We start from the raw sequence: 21,020 nt of genomic DNA, 5'->3' as shown, positions 1-21,020 counted from the left end.
TGGGACTGACAGAGGCTGAGATGAAAGAAGTGAGCGAGCAAGCGTGCGTGTGTGAGTGTGTGTGTGAGTGTGTGTGTGCTGTCGAGGGGTCCCGGGGCAGTCCCCAGCTGTCTGAACTGGACCCGGCAGGCCTCAGGCTGGGCCAGAACTCTGGGGGAGGATAATGTGTGTGTGATAGTGTGTGTGTGTGTGTGTATGGCCTGCTTCAGGGGGAGAGGTAGGCCTACACAGTACCCAGCACCCCGCCCCCCTTCCCCTACCACAGCTCCTCTTCCTCCTCTCCATGTAAAGGGATTAGGGAGAGATTCAAAGAGCAGGAGATTGGCCAGGAGACAGTGGGGCCTGGGGCTCTGCTCTGAAGGACCCCAGCAGATTAACACGGACGCTCTCTCTGCCTCTCTCTCCCCCCCCCCTGCCGCATACAGCCCCCCCCCGAACACACACACACACACACAAGCTTACACGGACACACACACTGGGCAGGATGTACAATCTGTTTAGGAGAGGGGCTGTAGCAGGTGGATTAGAACGCGTGTCGAAGGGAGCAGGGAGTGTGCTTACGAGTGTGTGTGTGTGTGTGTGTGAGCGAGAGAGACAGGGAGGACTTCACATGGGAGAGTTAAAGTGATTAGCAGACACAGTGAGCAGGGGACGGCTGGGGAGAACACGGCTACAGCAAGTTTTCAAAGTCGGAGAGGTGACTTTGTTCCACTGTATCAAGCACAATGGGCCTGCCAGCCTGCACCCGATCCTCCCCCCATTCAAGCCCCGTACGGGCCGCGCCCGCCTCCTGTGTGCCTGTCCTCTCTGTTCCTCCCTCTCTTCTTCGCGCGGGCGCCTCGACAGGTTGGCGAGCAGGCAAGGGGAGAGAGCGGGCCCACGCTCACATGAAAGATACCACACAGAGACGTTATTATGGCGATATGAATCTTTCCCCGATGTTGCATTTTTACCCCCCCCCCCCTTCCTCTCTTTTCGCCCTCCCTCCATCCCCCTCTGGGTTCGTGACCAGCCTCCTGATGATGTGGAGACGGAGGGAGGGAGGGTCTATTTTTTTCCACGCTCTTTGTGTCTGCTGAGGACGCCAGTCTGATGAAGAGAAGGAAGTGGACCCAAACACAGTCAACAAGGCACGCTGCAGACAGGCTCATACAGCATTTAAAGACCCTGGAGTTAAGGTTACAGCTACATCACATAAATACTACTGGTAGGGTGAGGGAGGTGTGGGGAGAGGGGGGGGGTGCGTTTCACAACGCAGGCTCCAGACCCACCTCCACAGGCCCTGCTTGCTGCTCAGGGGTTGGCCAGGAGGATTAGGGAGTGAGAGAACACGACCAGGTGAGGACAGCCAGGCCGTGACAGGGCTGGAGCCCACAGGAAGTGCCTCCTCTCTGGGTCAGGGCCACCTGTCCATCCCTGGGAGGGAGGATCAGGGTGGAAGAGCAGATGGAGGCGGCCAGGGAAGAGTCAGTGGGGAGGGAGCCATCAGCCAATAACAAGCCCTATGACATCGCCCTACCGAATGTCAGGCTCAGGCACTGCTGGTGGAATTTTAGGAGCAGGGAAACTTCACTAGCATTTCCCATTCGCTGGTGCAGACTAGAATTATGTTTCTTTTTTTACACCAACACACACCCAAATACATATGTATAGTCTACTTCTATAAACAACTGTGTTATTCATGTGCCTGTGTGTCTGTATAAGATCGCAGGAAATATATCTTCCAAGTCTAAGTCTTCATAAATCAGTGGATTTATGAAGATGACCATGGCTCAATATTTAATATGGAGACACCAGTGGTGTTGCTCAACCCCAGTCGTTAAACTGTGTGGTCTGGGGCAGCACTGATGCTGAAAGAAGAGTTCCTGCAGGCCACAACACACGCAGTCTGAAGACTGAACGCACACAGCAGATGAAGACTTTACAAACCGCCTGAGACGGGGAGAAAGATGAAGAGATATGCAGAAGGAAGAAAAGGGGAGAGGGGGGGGGGAGTGACATGAACGAAGGAGGTTGTGTTCGCCCGCCAAGATAAGTGCCATTAAACCAGAGTACAGCAAACAAACAGACAAAGAGACGTCTGTCGTTATAAATTATGCATCAACGTTGTAAAAGCATTCTCCTGGCACCCCAGTGAACATGATAAACGTCTGCAGCGAGGGAATACATATTTCTCCCAGTCTTTATGATCTGGATTCAGAGAGAGAGAATCCTAATTAAGGCGAGAAAAAGAGGTTTTTGAGGGAGAAAAGAGAGGAAATGAAAAGCAGCACGCAACATATGCTCGCCTCAGTCCCTGCACTTGGGTTTCAGAGAAAATGTAGCGACAGCGGTTCCATGATTATTTCTGCAGAGTAAAACACCCCTCTTACTCCCTATGAAGCTGTAAGATTATTCACACCAGGTCTCTCTCTACCTTTCCCTTTCTGACAACCAGCCAATCAGAGCGTCTGGAAGTCCAATCCCAGGTAGAAATGACTTCCCAGAAGCCTTTGCCAATCTGGTAGTGCATTTCCATTCCCAGCGGGCCGGTGTGAAGGGATGCCAGGACGGGCCTTGATCCCACGTCCGTCCAACCAGCCTGCGCCGCGGCTTTTGAAGTCCCTGCCAGGCCCTGGATTAGCGTCGAGGCCGAAGACAGAGCTTCCTTTGCCGTTTGTTTGTGTGTGTTTGTTTTGTGTTGTTGTGGGAAGCTGCTGGAAGTTGGGCAGCCAGATCTCAGTGTAATCAGGACAGGCAGGGAGGAGAAAGACTGTCAATCCCAACAGCACTCATCAGTTCTGGCTGATTAGACCGAAAAATTGAGACGTTAGGAATCAGAAGTGGTCTCAGAGAGCCCAGGGGGGCGTGGGGTGAGGCCTAAGTCTGACCTGGAGGGGGAGAGAACACTGATGTGTTGAGGGATGAGGGAGGAGAAACAGTAGAGGTCAGCCCTCCCCCAGGCCTGGCGAAATAAGAGCAGACTGACAGCCGCTAAACTCCGACAGGCTTAAAGTAAGCCTTGCAGAGCTGGGCAGAAACAACAGCACTACAGCCCTGACCTCTAACAGGAGAGGTCGCAAGAGTCACGACAACCAATTAGAAACATGATTAACATTCTTCCACAAAGGAATGAGACAGACTTGGGGAGGGGGTTGAGATTTTCAGGCGTGCAGCCCGAGCAGGTTTAACTAGTTTCTGCCTGCTACGCCCTCCCAGGGGGAGGAGTCAAGAGGTTAATATGATCCAATCCAAACACTTAATTAGTCTGATTACCATAATAGGCGCTAGGCTGGGGAGGGACTATGCCAGGTGGATTTGAACATTTACTCTGTATAAAAGTGCTCTAAGCTTGTTTGAGCTTCTCTGGGTCCCCAGACACTGGATGTTTTTGTCATTTTCTCTGAGCCATCTCTCGCACACAAACACACACCAATGTCTGACACAATGCATGCGCAAAAACACACACAATGGGGAAAAATACCACCGGTTTCTAGTGAAGTGAATTTTGCGACATCAGCCAGCACTGTGCATGTTAGTGTCTTTGTGCGTTATACTGTGTGTGTGTTCACTGTGGGGTGGGAGTGGGGGGGTTACACGCCTGGGGCACAGGACGCTCTGCTTTCCCATGATGCCTTTCCCATGCGCCCAAGGCGCTGGTTTGATCCTGAATGGGAGTGACAGCTGGCTTCTAAAGCAGGGACCAGACACATCTGTGGACTGGTACTTTTGACCCGTGGTCCAGATAGCCCACACACCGCAAGGCCGCTGGGAAATGCAGTCTTACCACTGAGATTCTACCCGTCACGACCAATACACTTCCTGCACAGGAAGCACAGCTGCAGGACTACAAAACCACCATGTGAGAAACCTTGGACTAATAACACCATATTAACCAAGGTATAAATGTACGCCTCTGTGTAGTTAGAACAACAAACTCAAAACACAAGCCTAAATCAGACGGGAAGTTCTACAAACACAGTCCTACCTGGGAGACCATTAGTCCATGCCCTAGAGGACTTAATTGCATGCATGGAAGGAGATTTGACGTAAAGACTAAATAAAAACAAGAGAAACTGCAGCAGAGCTAACTCAACGTAAGGAGAGTAAACATCATTAATTGGAGAGGCACACATGGACAGATCCAGCCAGATGGTGTTTTCTACTCATTTGTCATCCACTGCTGATGGGGGGGGCAAGAGAGAAAGATGGCGATATGGAGTACAAGAGAGAGGGGGAGAGAAAAAGAGAAAGAGAGAGAGATCCCAACAACCTTGCAAGACTGTGTGTGGGCACGGGTGTGTTTACCGACTTTCAGAATTCCTCCCCGTCAGCGACACATAGCTGCCCGCCTGGTTCAAACAGCCTGTCTAGCCAGGCTGCTCCCCTGGCAGCTTGACCAACTTGTTTGCGCTGCCTGGCTGATTGGGAGCTGCCATTCTGCCGATGTGAGTGGCGTGCGCGGGCGCAGCGCCCCGTGGGTCTCAGCGCCTGGCGAGCATTATGGTCCATCTGTCCATCTTCTCCTTCTCTCCTCTTCTTCACTCTTCCCCTTCTCTCCTCTCCTCCTCTGTGTCCTACTCTCCTCTCCTCCTCTGTGTCCTACTCTCCTCTCCTCCTCTGTGTCCTACTCTCCTCTCCTCCTCTGTGTCCTACTCTCCTCTCCTCCTCTGTGTCCAACTCTCCTCTCCTCCTCTGTGTCCAACTCTCCTCTCCTCCTCTGTGTCCAACTCTCCTCTCCTCCTCTGTGTCCAACTCTCCTCTCCTCCTCTGTGTCCTACTCTTCTCTCCTCCTCTGTGTCCAACTCTCCTCTCCTCCTCCCCTGCCTGTCCTCCTCTCCTGGTATTCTAACTTGGAGCACTTGGAAATCAGAGAGTGGGAGAGCAAGTCGGAGAAGCAGAAAGAAAGAGAGCGAACACGGGATCCCTGTCGTGCTGCAAATGGAGGAGAGTGCCGGAGGCTTCGGTGTTCAAGCTGCTAATACTGTCCCTTTCTTCCCGGCAAGGACTCTCCACCCAGGGAGGGAGAGAGCATCGCCAGCAGGTTTGCGGGGGCGCACAACATTGCTTTCCTTTCTCTCCTTCTCCTTTTTTCACCCCCCGTCCCTCCTCCTTCCCGGTCTTTCAAGCTTTCCAGAGGTCTGAACACCTGCTTTTCAACCGGGAGGTCTTCCAGCGTTGCCACAGTTGAAACAAAATATTACAACAACCAAACTCTCCTACTCGCCCACACACACGGTCTGACCCAGCAGTAAGAACTTGTACAGAACCTCACCCCTGGTGGGTTGGCATCACTGCCCCAGGGCAATCCGCAACAAATAGAACAAACTAACTAAGACACATAAAACAACAAAAGCAAATGAAGAGCTCAATTGCTTGATTCCTAACTGCCGTCTCTTCCAGCTCAAAGACCGACATCAGCAACGCGGAGGAAAGAAAGCACCAGGAGTAGCGGCGTCCAAAAGCCTGTGATCCTGAGTGAGGGGGCGGCCAGGCCATGGGGCTGCAGATGCCTCGGCTTGGAATTACAACCGATAAAAAGAAAGCATCTCTCAGCAGACACAAGAGGCAGATCAACTCAAAAGGCCCAACCAGCAACCCCATTGATTGCTTAAACCTATCTGGGTCAGTTATCCTTCACCAGTCCAGGCTGATTTGTGTTTGCAGTGCTATAATGTAAATTTGGTGTACATTCGACTTATCTAATGCGACGTACAGGGTGGAATTTGAACATGAAACCTGAGTTGCAGTCAAACGTTCTGACAGAGACACGCTAGATGGGGGATTGCAGTGTTTCCCCTAGGGTTACAGCTTTGGGGGAGGGGGCGACCTTGTAGAGAAAGAAATGACATGCCATCGTGTAAATAAGAAATAACATAAGGCCATTTAGTTTGTTTAATAAAAGAGCAAGTTAAATACCTGTTTTATAGGAAAGGTAACCTTAAATGACCTATTTTGTGACCTGGCGCTATATAAAAAGTGTAGAAAAAATAGGGACCCAAAGGACACTCATTATAGCCATAGCAATGTCCGGCAGACCAGCGTGTCAATCACATACACACAGTCTTTCTCACAGACACACACACGTGTGTGTCACCTTGGGTCCTGTAACATCTGCCAAGCCTCTTTCCCCCCAGAGAGAGGATCACACATAGATCTAAATAAGCTGTCACCTAGCCATCACACCAAAGGGAACGTGTGTGTGTTTGCGTGTGTGTTTGCGTATTGCATGTGTTTGTTAGGGGGAGGAGTTCCACGGGCGTTTGTAAAATAATAAGGCCGCAAGCTTCAAAACTGCCTAAAGAGGAAACCAATTTGTAAGGTTTTTAAACAGATTTAAAAAGCTAATTAGTGTGCTGGAAGGAATCCTAGGACTGCCTTCTCTATCTCTCAGAGTGAGTGAGAGTGTGTGAGAGAGCATGTGTGTGTGTGTGTGTGTGCGCATGCATGCATGCCTTGGATGTTTCTGAACATCAGCTCCTGGAATCAATTAGCAAACAGCCATTTAGATGCTTCTCCCTCGACCATCGTTACTGGGGCGATTAGCAGACTGGTGTGTGTGTGTGTGTGTTGTCAGTGCCACAACAGTAATCTGTGACACCGGTTTGGCCTTTACCGCAGCTTACCCACACAATCTCCTAATGCCCAGCAGCATCTTGAGACAGTGAGCCAGAACACTGACACTCTGCTAGGCCAACACACACACACACACACACACACACCATTCCAACACAGCCTGTTTTCAGAGTGATCAACATGGACTACAAAACACCCAGGAGGGATGTCATGTCTAAATAGCTGACTGAGATTGGATTGTCTGACAGCAAGTGTAATTCTCCTTGAGTCATGACGTAAGACCATTTGTTAGAGAATAGGTTCGTACTGCAAGTGTGTGTGTGAATAATAGCTACTAATCTTTATTTTACAACTGAGCAAGTGTGTGTGTGTGTGCGTGTGTGTGTGTGAAAGCAGGAGGCAGATGGCCAGAGCGATGGGGTACATGAAGATATTAATTGATCGTCACGGCTGTGCGTGTGTGTGTGTGTGCGTGCACAGGCCGTCCGCCGCTCTCCTGGAAGGACACATCAAGGAGGACCATCACATGACTCAACGTCACCTATCTTAACAGAGACAGAATCAGGAATGAGCAACGATCCCTGAGCAGACCAGCTCAGTCGAGGACCGATTTCACCCGGCTGAGGGGGAGTGGCTGGCTGGCTGCCGCAGGTCTGTGTCCACACACTGCTTACTTATACCAACCAATAAACTCCACAGAAACACATTAGCATCACAATGAACATTGAGTGCAAGTCCGGTAGATTGGATTAGATAGGAACGAGGGCTCTGCCAATTCCATTTGAGATTGATGCAAATCAACATTCTCCTCGGCAACAAGACAAACTGGATCTCTGGCTGATCACATATGTATGGATTAACGGACCTTTATTTACTCAAATAGGTCAGTAGAAATGCCTGTGAAGGACGCTGCAAGCAGCCTCTCCATACAGACTTCCTACACAGTCACACCTCTCCTGCCACCCTGGGGACAGGAAGAGGAAGCAGCGGCAGCCAATCGGCCCAGAGCACCCTCAACCGCCAGACTGCTGGAGGGTGCCTGGTAGGGGTTACCCAGAGGGCAGTGGGGCGCTGCTTGAGGTGGTGTTAGAGGGCTTAGTTACCCCGGGAAAACGACGGAAGCAGCGCCGTGGCAACTGCAGCCCGGAGATGTGAGGCAGTCGGGGGAGGAGGTGGAGTGGAGTCGGGGGGGGGTGGGATCAGTGGGATAAATCCACACATGAAAGAGCAGCTCAATCAAGCCCTCTCCCCCCTGTCCTGATTCCTTCCCCCCCCCCCCCTCCCCTCTCATCTCTGCTGGTTGCCCTGCTCCCAGTGAGTTGAAGAGTTCACGGGAGCCGGGATCTCTGTGGCAGAGGTCTGAACCTCTGCCACATCTCTCATCAGCACTCCGCCAGCCGTCAATCAAACCTGGGTTCGGGGGTGTGGGTGGGGAGAGGCAGCAAGACGGCCGCCACGAGCCAATCAGAACACGCTTCGACACTTCACACTTACTGGATGGGTGTCTCTGTTCCTATTCAGAGCTGTCAATGATGGGAGCAGGAACGTGCCTCTATAAAGAGACCAGCAATGAGAGCAGTTGCTTCTACGCGGCGTAACCGAGCAAACCCCCGCACTCACACCCTCTCTCTCTCCCCCCCTCCCTCACACCCTCTTTCTCCCTCCATATCACTTGAACACTTGTGTTCCTTGAAAGAGCAAGAAGAGGAAGTAACATGCAAAGAAAAAAAGAAAAAAATTACCCCATTTTGGTTCCTGTGCGATTCAATAAAGGCGATTTCACGCTGCCAAATGTAGAGAAGATGCCCTTCATTAGAGGCTGCTAGCCGGGCTCAGATTGGCGCCGCTATAGTTTAATCCAATTTAGTTTAGCATGATAAAGGGCATTACTACCCGCCCGCCCGCACCCACCCTGGGTGACAAAGACTACACAGAGAATACCCCGGAGGCTCACGGGTAGATAAAACCCCACGAGACTTGGTGGGGGGGGAGACAGAGACACAGCTACAGCAACAGAACCGGAAAAAGAAATACTATCAGACTACTGGATAAAAAGTGAGAACCCTTGAGTGTAACTGAGAACATTGGGCAGTAAAAGCTGCTGGACTGGATTTCAATGCCACGGGTACAAACACAAGGATGTATTCATGGAATCCAAAAGTTGGACAAGGTGTGTCACAAGGAAGTGACTTCTGCTTCATCATCTGAATGGTCAGGAGTCATTCGTTGACACACCGAATCCTTCCCTTACAGAAACCAGTCCCACCCTTTTCTCCACCAGAATGTGGGGGGGGGGGGTTAAACATGAAAGGGGATTCAAGACTGGAGTTGGAGGAGTGACGCCGGTTAAGCGGGTCAGGAGAGGTCAGCTGACGTGTCGCTGAGTCACTCTGCCCCCTTCACAGCTCCTAACAGAGGAGGAACCTGAGACCTCTTTCTGGGGAGAAGGGGGAAGCTGTTAGACGCGACACTCAGACTGACAGATTTTTCATCGGCTCTGTGCTGATGGAGTGGGCGGGGGGGTGGGCTAAGTGCACGGGTGTGTGTGTGATGGGGGTGGGGGGGGAGCGCGCACGTGTGTGTGTGTGCCTGTCTTCATCTCTCCGCCCGCCCACCCTCAGTGACTCAGACTGCGTCACCCTCAGCACACCACTGTCATGGACAGACACGGCTTCTTCCACTCGTGTGTGTGCGTGCCTGATACTTGTTGCGTGTGTGTATCCGTTCTGTTCCATTATCTACACTTCAATACCACTTAAAATGCATAGCTAGTACATTACCTTATTCTAGGTAGAATTCTAGTGTGGAAATTGGACTTGAGCTGTGTGTGTACGTGAGTGTGTGTGTGTGTGTGTGTGTGAGTGTGCACTAGAGTGAGAGCTATACAGCGAACGAGCAACTAAACCACAGAAGGCACAGAGACGAGCAGACAATGCTGTACTAATCCTGAAACAAGGCGAGGGGATTGGCTAGTGGCGGGAGGGGGAGGGGGGGTGAGGGGTGGCGGCCGGCACGAACGCCACGGGGGTCTGACTGAAGCCATGCCAGAGAGACCGTGCGGAGGGGAGGGCTGTAACACACTGAGAGCCCTGCGATGTGGCGGAGGAAACCGCGCCCTCGCGCAGCGTGCCGCCTGGCTTGGCGTGCTTTCAGCTGGTCAGCACCACCCCCCCTCCTCCGCCCTCCCCCCAGCCCTCCTGAAGGAGAGGACTGGGGGTGCAGCTGTCCGCACATTCTGTTCACCGTGTGAAACCGGGTATAGGCGGCGTGATACCGCTCCCCCCCCCACACACACCGGCCACCAGCTCCGGCAGAGCAGGGGGAACAGGAAGAGGGTGGGAGAGGAAAAGTGGAGCAGACGGTGGAGTGTGTGCGGCTGCTGGGCAGAGAGAGAGAGAGAGAGGGGGGGGAGAGAGAGGGCACGGACTCACACAGGACGGACACAAGGGCACAGGGCTGGGGAATAGACTGGGGTACTCGCTACAGCCAAATACCCCAATGCCGTTTCCCCGACCTTGGTGGAACCGGAGCCTGATAATAATGTATTATTAGATATAATGCAGGAGTCTGAAACTGTGGGCCTATGATCCACCACCACTGGAGCTGATGCAGGATAGTGCCCCAAGTCACACCTACAAGACTGGAGGCCATGACAGCAGAACAGTTGAGCACACACACACACACACACAGTCAGCAGAGGCTCCAGGTACTCACAGCACACACACACACACACAGAGACTCCAGGTACTCACAGCAGGCACCAGGAGCTTCTTGACCTCCTCCACGGCTCTCCTCATCTTGACCTCGGCCCGGGCCTGGGTGTCCTCCACTGTGATCAGGACATGCAGGTCCTCGTTTAGGTGCTCCCAGTTGGGCTTGCCTCTGTTCTGCTCCTCCTGCAGGGAGGGAGGGGAAGAGAGAGAGAGAGAGAGAGAGAGAGAGAGAGAGAGAGAGAGAGAGAGAGAGAGAGAGAGAGAGAGAGAGAGAGAGAGAGAGAGAGAGAGAGAGAGAGAGAGAGAGAGAGAGAGAGAGAGAGAGAGAGAGAGAGAGAGAGAGAGAGAGAGAGAGAGAGAGAGAGAGAGAGAGAGAGAGAGAGTAGGGTTATTAGTTCATTCTCTGTAAAACTCCATTCATTTAGCTGCTTTGTCAGTCCAAATGCATGTTGTTTTCTCTTGTCCTGTTGAATTAAACAGAAGTGTGTGTGTATGTGTGTGTGTGTGTGGGGGGGGGGTAGTATTATCAAAGTGGCGAGAGAGGGATGTGATGACATAACTGCAGTATTCAAGATGAGAAGCATGCCACAAACACACGCTACCACATACCCCCCCCCCCCACACACACACACACACCACCACCACAGGCCTTTGAAGAGAACGCGAGGGAACGGGTGACAGGTCGGTTCTTTGGTAAGCAATTTAGCTCCAACTTTAAAAGGACATCCTCTTAATAGACGAGGGCTTCAGAGGCGACACCCATCCCTTTAGCAATTAACACCACATGACAAGATGGATCCATCAAAGAGCTGCACGCTTCCTGCCTGGTCACCCTCTCACACCTACACTCCAGTGTGTGTGAGTGTGCGCGTGTGTGACAGGACAATATGCGCAGGTAACAAAGGGTCTGTGAGAGAGACGCTTGGCCCTGTGAAAGCAGAGAGACCGTGCACTCTCAAGTGCTACATTGTGAAGGTAGAAGCATAAAGCCAGGATGGGTTTTATTCACAGGCAAAACGATTGCTCCTCCTAGCTCCGAACACACTGCCTTTCAGCAGCGTTAAATGCAGCTCCATTTCTATGTGCAGACAATGGGCTTGTTCAACGCTTCGACCGGCCCAGCTGAGGGGGGGGGGGGGGGTGGGGGTCATTTAGTGTTTCCAGACCCGGCAAAAAATCCACACATCAAGCTTCAGGAGAGAAAGGGAAGGGGAATATATGTTGGAGCAAATGCCAGGCACTCAATTCCAGGCTATTCTGTTTGGCAGCTTCCTGTGAGTCCGCCTCACACAGAGCTCTGAACAGAATGGCCTGCTCTGCTACCGTTCCTGCGCAGACAGGTCACCTGTGTGAGGGGACTGGTGGGATGTGGGGTCTACGATAGCCATCTAACCTCAAAACGCACCTCAAACGCACCTCCTCTCCTCAGTTCGGCAGAACCAGTCAGGGATGTCCAAAACTCTCAGTTCTACTGCACATTATGGAACACGCCCTTATTTTCGGAAACCAAACATTGTTTTGTAAGGGTGTCGAGTGTCTATTTGAACACTAATTTCTTAAAAATAAAATAAAAAGACTTTCTCTCTCTATGATCAGTGGACACCAATACACTTGCAGACCTTGGTAGATGTGTCTACCGCACCCGCCGTGTATCTCTTACACTTAAGTAGCCCTGGTTACGGCTGGACGGCTGGTTAAAGTGACCGATTTGCGGGTTGGCTGGCTGATGAACTGGCTGGCGATGTATCCTGCATCATCAGTTTCCTCACCCGGCGGCCCCTCTGCTCGTTTGTGAAGCAGCCTGCTAATTGAGGTGTCTGATTACAAAGCCGAGCCTTGTGGGGGCTCTGTGGGGGGTCCACCTGACACGCTCACTAATACGCCAAGCACCTCGCCTGGCTCACACACACATTAGTGCCACCCTGCCCACCACCAGCTACTCTCTGCCGAGAGTGGTTGCCATGACAGGGCTGTCTCGCCCTCTATCTCTCCGACACGCATGCAGACTTAAGTATTTCTCTCGTGTTCACCTTTCTTCAGGAGCTAGCCTCGCTCTCACCACCGCCCAGAACAAGCAGCAGCTAACAGGGGGGCCCACTGTCAGAGAAACTGGGGAGGAGAAAGATAGACAGAGTGACAGAGGGAAGAGAGAACAGTGGTAGCCCAGAAGGCATGCTCAGAGAGAGAGAGAGAGAGAGAGAGAGAGAGAGAGAGAGAGAGAGAGAGAGAGAGAGAGAGAGAGAGAGAGAGAGAGACAGAGAGAGAGAGAGAGAGAGAGAAAGACAGAGAGAGAGAGAGAGAGAGAGAGAGAGAGACAGAGACAGAGAGACAGAGAGACAGAGAGACAGAGAGAAAGAGAGACAGAGAGACAGAGATAAAAAAGAGAGGGGGGCGGGGGAGCACTTGTCCACCTCTCCCAACTACTCTCTCACTAGCAGCAAGCAGGCTGTCAGGCTGTGAACAAGGTCACGGGCTGTCTTCTGAGGGAAAGTGACAGCATGACAAACAGGAGTGTGCGTGCTCGTGCGTGCGGCGCTGGTGGTGGCTACTGCGTGGCACTCTGGCAGGGCCTTTGAGCAGAGCAGGAATCCTGCTTACGGTCCTCCGAGACGAGGCTGACGGTGGGAGGAGGTTCCGGGGGAGCGATTACCCTGGCCCCAACATGAACGACAACCACGTCCCCTAGAAGTGACCAGAGGTCCGGGAGAGGCTGGCTGGGGATGGTGGAGCCTCCGAGGCTGAGCAGGCCCGGCCCGGCCCGGCCCCCAGTGTGAGCTCACTAAACCCATCTGCAAGGTTAGGCTGTTAACAGGAAACGCACCACACGAAAACAGCTACAGAAATAGACAGCCATATGTCGCCTCCATCTGACCTCTCCCCTCCCTCCCTCCCCACCCCTCTTCCCTCCCTCTCTCCCCGCCCCTCTTCCCTCCCCTGGTCGTTTTGGAGAAGGAAAGTTCCATCCTCTCACCAGGAGCTCATGTGGTCAGCTGCGGTCTTGATAGAATCTAGCCAGCAGCTATAAATATAGTTTATATCAACATGCTGGTGGAACGCCTGTTGGACAGTGAGCGCTGTTGTAGACAGCTGTCCTTCTTTCCACCCCCCACCCCCCCCCCCCCCCACCACGCCACCTCAGTTGAAGATGGTGCACTCCGGTCTAAAATGCCATGTGGCCTAAAGGGACTGCGAGGGCAGGGCAGGACGAGAATCAAAAGCACCGTCTAAAAGCTTCGAAAGGCTCGACATTCCTGTCATAGGATGCAGATGCCTCACTACCAGGGCCTGTTGCAGGCAGCGCCTGGAAAAAAAGAAGCGTTCACTCAAACTGCAACCCGACGCGGGCTCTTTGGCGGCTCCGTCTTGTCATGTCACGTTATAGGCTAAAGGAAGGGGTGGTGTCTGTGGAGCATACTGCGTTCACCTAAAAGTCCAATGGAACTGCCTGACGCAATCTTTTGAGCGCGCTGTCCCTTTAACGCCACACGGTGGAAAAAAGACGAATGATGGCAACAAGAACAGTATTAGGACGAGGTCGCTGAGGCTGCCATGGCAACCCACGCTACTGTATGAATGCGTGGAACAAAAGAGCTCCAGTTAAAGTTTACAGGCCTCTATTAAATACCTGACAGGGAGGAGGTTAAACGTTGTGACCTCGCTAAAGATCAGACAGAGCCGCTCCTGCTCCTGCCGTGCTCCCTATCCCAAGTTTCCACTTGTGCGTTTGTGTGTGAATGTGTGTGTGTGTGTGTGTGTGTGTGTGTGTGTGTGTGTGTGTGAATAAGTGGAAAGCCCTAGTAAAAACATCAGGAGATTCCTCTGCTGATCTCAGACTAATAGGCCTTCGTAAACACTTCATAAAGCCTTAAGTAGCATCAGCAGTAGGACATCACTCTTAGAACCATCACCTCCACAACACCACTGTGAGACAAACCAGCCCTCCACAACATCACCCTGAGAGAGACCAGCCATCTTCAACACCCCCCTGAAAGGACCCATCACCTCGACAACACAACCAGCACAGTTGCAAGCCTCACTGGCAAACGCCAAATAAAACTTCATCCTTTGGATTGCCAATTCTGAGGATGACTGAAACAGTGGGAGAGCAGCTGGGAGCTGGCAGAGGGTGAGGGGTTAGATCCTGGATCTGCCAGGGAGAAACTAGCTGGGCACAGTCACTCGATTTGAGTCGCTGCCTCGACTCAAATCGAGTCGTAAACCTCCCTTCCTCTCCAGCCTGAGCGGATTGGAAAACAGTTCCCTTAGAAACTCACACAGACTCGGTGAAGTTACTGTGACAACGTGAACACCTGACCATCCCTCTGAGAGAACGGTAGGGTAGACTACTAGTAGAGAGAGCGCGTGAACATGTGTGTGTACATACGTGTGTGTGTGTGTGTGTGTGGACATGTGTATCGTCAGTCCGCCGTCAACACACAGGTCTGACTGGAGTGTGTGATGTGGTGTGTGGCTGGTGTTTGATCAGAGCAGGGGCGTATCTGTCTGGAGGACATGTTATTACCTCCTCTCTGACTCTCCAGTCCTCTCAACACCACACACACACCTACACACACACACCAAGGCCAACACTAGTCACACTGGACTGTGGTAGACACTTTACCAGTATTAGCTGTATTGATATACACTCACTATGAAGTGCTTTATTATAGAGAAGAGGCGTTAGATTTGGGTCCACCTCATGCTATCAACACCCCCATATAGGGAATAGATTACCTGAACTCCCCTAGTTGAAGTCATCATGTAGGCAATCTGTATCTCCAGGCACCTTCCCCTCCCACTTACCCATATTCTCTCTCTCCATCATCCCTCCCTAACCTCCCCGCTTCCTTATCAAACTCTACCCACTTCCAACCCTCCTTCTGGCCTGCCTGCCCCTCCCTCCCTCCCCTCCCCTCCCCTCCCCTCCCCTCCCCTCGCTGGCAGAGGAGTGCTGTCCCAGCAGGGAGCAGCCCACTGAATTATTGAGAGGTTGAAAACGCTGCCGTTAATGGATCCTGAATAAACAGGCCCCGTCCTGGTGTGGCTGGGCCTCCTGTCCTGGCGTGACCCCCCCCCCCCCCCCGGCCACCGCACCATCTCTGCCCCCAGCACCATCTACGTTCAACAGGGCTATAAGCACACTTCTCATATAGCCTCAAAACATATTCGCTGTACTTCTTTTGAGTATATGACACCTCTCAGAGAGCAGCCTTAGTCTCTTCGCTCCACGTTTGTGGCTGTCCAGGGCTTTAATTGCACACAACTCTCCCAGCCGCACAGAGACAAATGAAGGGACAGAAAACAGCCGTGGTAATCAAGCCTTAAGTTTATAAAAGTAATCATAGATAAATTAAATGAGCTGCTAGCCATGCTGCCAAATTAGGTGAGCGCGGGTGTTTGTGAGCATCTGTAATGCTGTGTGTGTGTGTGTCTTGTCTGCGTGTGTTTGTGCGCGTCTCTGTTTGTGTTTTCTCAAACCTCTTAACATTCAATAAGTCAAATTCAGGACAGAATTTGACAAAAGGCTTACCCAGCACAGCTGAACACACTCCTGGGGAGATGGAGAGAGAAAGGTAGAAAATAATCCAAGAGAGAGGGAGAGAGAGAAAGAATATGAGAGAAAGACAGAAAGAGGGAGGGAGGGGGAGTGAAGAGAAAAGGGAGAGGTAGAAAGTGGTGGCCCTGGAGCAGTACAGTGGAGCTTCTAGGATTGAGTCTCCGCTGGGAATCCTTGTGCATCCTGCCGTTGATGCTGCCTGTTCCAGGAGCAGGCCCTCTAGGCTGTGTGTGTGTGTGTGTGTGTGTGTGTGTGGAGCTAGGTCCCTTGTGGAAGAATAAAAAGTACACTTCTACTGCCTTACTTATGCAAATGGTTTATAATGGTGCTGCTGCCTGAGAAATGAAATTGACTGAAGGGGGGAGAGAGAACCTTTGCAGCCCGGCGAATCTCTTTCTCCTAAATAACCCTGTGTTGTATTCACATTGTCAGAGAAGCAAAGTGGTGAAATGTCAAATTGTTGCGAATCTGTCTTGTGGAGACAGCTATAAAATGCACCAAACACAAGCATCACAATAGGTCGCTGTTGGGGACTGTTGTTGGGTAATTGTTTTGTTGACTAAATCTGCTCATGAACACTGGGACGCTGTGTCCTCAATGACAGGCTCCTACCAACAGGGCACTGTGACCTCCCCAGTCTCTGCAGGCGTGTGTCTCCCTAACCTACACTCCACTATCGGTGCCCTTTCAGAAACCCCTCTGCCCCCGCCCTCCACCTCCCATGATACTCCCCTGCCAAATCAGAAATAGACCCAGCTACCACAGAAATACCACCAGTCACTGTCACATGGGAACTATTTTCCACTCCTCAGCCTTTCACAATCTGGGTTCACATGCCTACACTCGGACGGTGTGTCTGCATGTGTGTATGTGTGTGTTTGGGTCGGTGCTCGTGTACAGTGAAGTAGGTGGGGTGTATGTCTGTATGTGTGCATGTATGGGTCAGGGTTGGGATAGGTTGAAGTACGCGTGCATTGTCTGTGTGTCTGTCTGTGTGTCTGTGTGTGTGTCTGTCTGTCTGTGTGTGTGCATGGTTGGGTCAGTGTTTGGAAAAGACTCAAGCCATTATACACCAACTGTGTGTGTGTGTGTGTGTGTGCATGTGTGTGTGTGCTCAGCCAGATGGCCTCACCTTCTTCCTGTCCCTCATGGAGCTCTTCCCTCGCACCATGATCTTGCAGCCCGTCTCTGCCTCCAGCTGCTTGGCCGTCAGGCCTCGCGGACCCAGGATTCGCCCCACAAAGTTATACTGTGGAGAGAAGAAATATGATCACCATGTGTCTACAAAAGGTCACCGTACCTACAGCTACATCGCAGGGAGAGGGGAAAAAGAGAGACAAGAGAGAGATCAGGCAAGAAAGGTTTGGGTACATAAAAGGCCCACGGTCCTTTTGTACATGAGGAAAATGGAAAAGAGAACTAGAAGGAATTAAGAGTGAGGGGGGGGGGGGCAGGAGGTGAGGGCTCAGCTTGACAAGGCTCTCTTATCGAAGACCCTTTTCTCCGCTGAGTGGCTTTGAGGCTTTGTACCGACGGGAACGTATTTACGGGCATAATCCTCTCCACTAGGAGCGAGGCTTCCGCCATGGATAAAAGGATAGATGTGTAGAAATAAACCACAACAATTTCTCAGTCAAAATAAAAACAAGAAAGGGAGAAGAGAGGGAAAGAGGTGGAGGAGGAGCAGAGGAGTCTGTCTCCAAAGGTAAATCAAACTTTGTTAACCAAAAAGGTAAGGATATGGCAGGTGCCGTGTCTTGGTGTGTGTTAGGAATGTGTTTCAACAATGCATTTAACATGGTCCATTTAGTATGTGGTTTCTAGGATCGACATTCAAATACATCCTGTATCTACCGTATCGAGCTAAACTGCTTCCTGGTTGAGTTGGAGACACATGAGCGTGTAGCATAAATCTTCTTTCCAGACAAAAGCCTTGTCTCCATCTGGTTACTGGGGAGGTATTGCTCATGCTCCTGAGATCCAGGCCATGTTGACTACATCTGATCATGTGGAATGATGAGCTCATAGTCTTGGGAGTTCAAGTGGAAGAAAAAAATATTATTGCTCACATTATCCTTCCTTGCTTGCTTCCTTTCACACACACACACACACACGTGCCTGTGAAAGACATCTGAGCCTGAAATAGAGACAGAGGGCAGCGTCTGCTGGATGGACTCGGATAGCTAGACGTATGCGGAGGCAGTGTGTGTGTACCTGTCCCACCGCACTAGTAACACAGTGCAAGTGTGTGTGTGTCTGAGCCTTGGGATAGTGGGCAGAGAGCTGTCTGTCTGCATCACGGACAAAACTAAGGACCCTGCTCTGGGCACCAGGATGTCCACCCACGGATACACACACTCATACCAGAGTCACACGCGCACACACGAGTCAGATACAGTCACAACACTGAAGTACACAGACCGACGGGAGATGGTCGCTCCAATGACCCTCTAGAGAGCCAAGCCAGCCATCTCTACTATGAACCAGTTCCCTTCCCTCCCTACCTGATATGGAAACAGAATGGCATCCTTCACCTCCTCCCTTTCCATCTACTCTCTCTCCCTACTTCCTTCCACCTCTCACTATGACGTTTTCCCATCCCTCTCCCTGGTTCCTCCTCTCCTGAGAGGGCTCAGAGGCAGACACTGAAAGGAAAACTTCCCTGGTCTTGAATATGCTGATGCTGATTGGACATGACGGGGAGCAGGGGGCTGGCTGGGGGGGGGGCACATACAGAGACAGAGAACACAGAGAGTAAGAGAGAGGAGAGAGAGAAGGGGTGGTTGGTGAAGGAGAATGAACGTAAGGGGTTGGTGGGACATTTCTCATTTGTGATTACAGCAGTAAGACAGTAATGGCTGCTAGGAGCGGCACACCACAACCCTCACTGCAGGATTGAAGAAAATTTCTCATTGGCTGGCGGGGATGGGGTGAAAGCTTCTCATTGGACGACAGTGAGAGATGGGTCGCTGAGCCAGTTTGTCCACAGGGGCTGGTGATGGTAGCTCTGGTCAAGGACATTGGGGCTTTGCATGTGTGTGTGCCCTGTCCCTGGTAGTCTGGTGCGTAGGTGGTGTGCATGCTACCGATACAGACATGAGTGAGCAAAAGAGTGATGAAATAGGAAACTAAGAAGCAAAATGAATGGTGTTTAGAAATAGGAACCTTGTGTGTCAGTGTCGCAGTGTAAAGCTACACACTGCAGCACCAACGTCTACCCCAGCCTTAGCACTAGCCTCGGCCTTAAACCCAACCTCCAGCCCAGCCTTAGCCTCAGCTCTAACCCCAGCCTCAGCCTTACCACTAGCCTCAGCCCTAAAGCCAACCTCCACCCCAGCCTTAGCACTAGCCTCAGCTCTAACCCCAACCTCCACCCCAGCCTTAGCACTAGCCTCGGCCTTAAACCCAACCTCCAGCCCAGCCTTAGCCTCAGCTCTAACCCCAGCCTCAGCCTTACCACTAGCCTCAGCCCTAAAGCCAACCTCCACCCCAGCCTTAGCACTAGCCTCAGCTCTAACCCCAACCTCCACCCCAGCCTTAGCACTAGCCTCAGCTCTAACCCCAGCCTCAGCTTTAGCGCTAGCCCGAGTCTCAGCCCGCCTCCACTCAAGGAAAATTTCACACGCCTCAGAAAACCCTCCCAATGCCCTGCCACATCAAACACCCCCAAAATGATATAAAACCCCCCATCACATGATCCAACTGGCTGGCTGCAGTAAAGAACAATAAATATTGGCATGTGATTCTTAACTATCAGTTAGAAAACTCATAAACAGTCCTGTTTGGAGGGTGAGCAGACAGGCTTTGTTCTGATCCCCTATACAAGCCCATTCCAGTGGTGTGGAGGTGGGGTTTTAAAGGCTATATTTCATCCAGGTGGATCAACTGTCTGAAAAGGGCAACCTCTCTGTTCAGCCAGAGGAATGTAGAACTAACAGCAGTCAAGTGTTGGAGCTGGACTAGGAGCTGATGGAGAACAGCCCTGCCCCCCCCTGCTGGTCTCTCCTCCTCTAGTCTCTCTCATCCTTTTCCCTCACTGTCAAGTCTCTCTCCTTCCCTTACGGCTAGTCTCTCTCTTCCTCCACACAGCTGGTCTTGGCCTACTCACCTCTCTGCTAGTCATCTCCTCCTCTCCTCTATTCTCACTGATGGTCCAGATACCACAGCTCACACTAGCCCCTACCTTCTGAAAGCATTACAGTGGTTCAGTAGCAAATGGGGTCACCAGGCCATCCCGGGCCAATCAGTGTGTGCGTGTGCGTTTGTATGTGAGTGTGTTGCCGGTAGCTAGGTTGCAAGAACAAACACCATGTAGTGTGATCGGTCTGAATCTGGTCCAGTGCAGAACTGGGTTCCCTTGCTTCACCTCATCTCTCACACTCAGCAGATTAACTCCACACCCTCCTTCCTCCACCAGTGGAATTGCTGGAATAAAATGCATGCATAAATCTATTTATTTTGCCAACTCTGCAACTCTCGGCTTGCTGGCTGGTTGGCCCACCTCCCCCCTCTCTCCCCCCTTTCCTCTCTACCTCTCTCCCTCCTTCCCTAGTAGTTATTCCCATACCTCACTTTTAGCATGAGATATTAGAGACAGTACAACCTTGAGCGGACACTTTTATCCTTTTATCTATCGTTTCCTAAAACCTCTGTGACTTACACCAAAACACACACAGACTTGAACCGTAACCCAACTTCAGATACATAAGTTGAAGACAGCCGCACCCTCCCCAGCACCCCCCTCCCCAGCACCCCCCTCAGGACGGGGGCTTACAGTGACATTAAAGGGCCTTTGTTTGCTGCTTCTTATCGCCTCTTGGCAGGCGGGTGGAGGCTGACCAGGGGAATGCAAAGCTCCCCCCTCCCTCTGCTCCACCATCTGAAGCTGACTGGCTCCCATGGTGCTAATGATGGGGGGCAGGGCCGGGGCGTGAGAGAGGGGGAGGGGGGGGGGGGGAGCAAGGAACTATACAACAGGAAGTCAACAACTGTGTGAATATTTTAGAAAAGCAAAAGAGAGTGTTTGAATATTTTAGAAATGGGAGTGTGTGAATATTTTAAGAGAAAGAGAGCGAGCGAACGACAGGAAATGGCATCGTGGCTGAGGTCTACAGGAGAGCGAGTCCACAGGGCCCAGCGCTGGGCTGAGAGAGGACGAGAATACCAATCAGACATTAGTCAGCAGTGCCTCCATG

The 21,020-nt window shown here is 51.8% G+C and overlaps 1 protein-coding gene across 6 annotated transcripts in view; it reads right to left on the bottom strand.

Moving 5' to 3' along the window:
• Positions 1 to 21,020, bottom strand: part of qkia (QKI, KH domain containing, RNA binding a) — a 72,348-nt gene that overhangs the window by 19,189 nt on the left and 32,139 nt on the right. For all 6 annotated transcript variants that reach the window (XM_062469602.1, XM_062469603.1, XM_062469604.1 and 3 more), the window contains exons 3-4: positions 16,958 to 17,074; positions 10,308 to 10,451 (exon numbers count right to left, since the gene is read on the bottom strand). In XM_062469602.1, the coding sequence (XP_062325586.1) occupies positions 10,308 to 10,451; positions 16,958 to 17,074 (261 nt within the window). The remainder of the gene's footprint in view (positions 1 to 10,307; positions 10,452 to 16,957; positions 17,075 to 21,020) is intronic.

Source organism: Osmerus eperlanus, chromosome 9 (genome assembly GCF_963692335.1).
Source record: "Osmerus eperlanus chromosome 9, fOsmEpe2.1, whole genome shotgun sequence".
Lineage (NCBI taxonomy): Eukaryota > Metazoa > Chordata > Actinopteri > Osmeriformes > Osmeridae > Osmerus > Osmerus eperlanus.
Note: the sequence above shows the minus strand (reverse complement) of the source record. Positions and strands in the feature narration are given on the sequence as shown.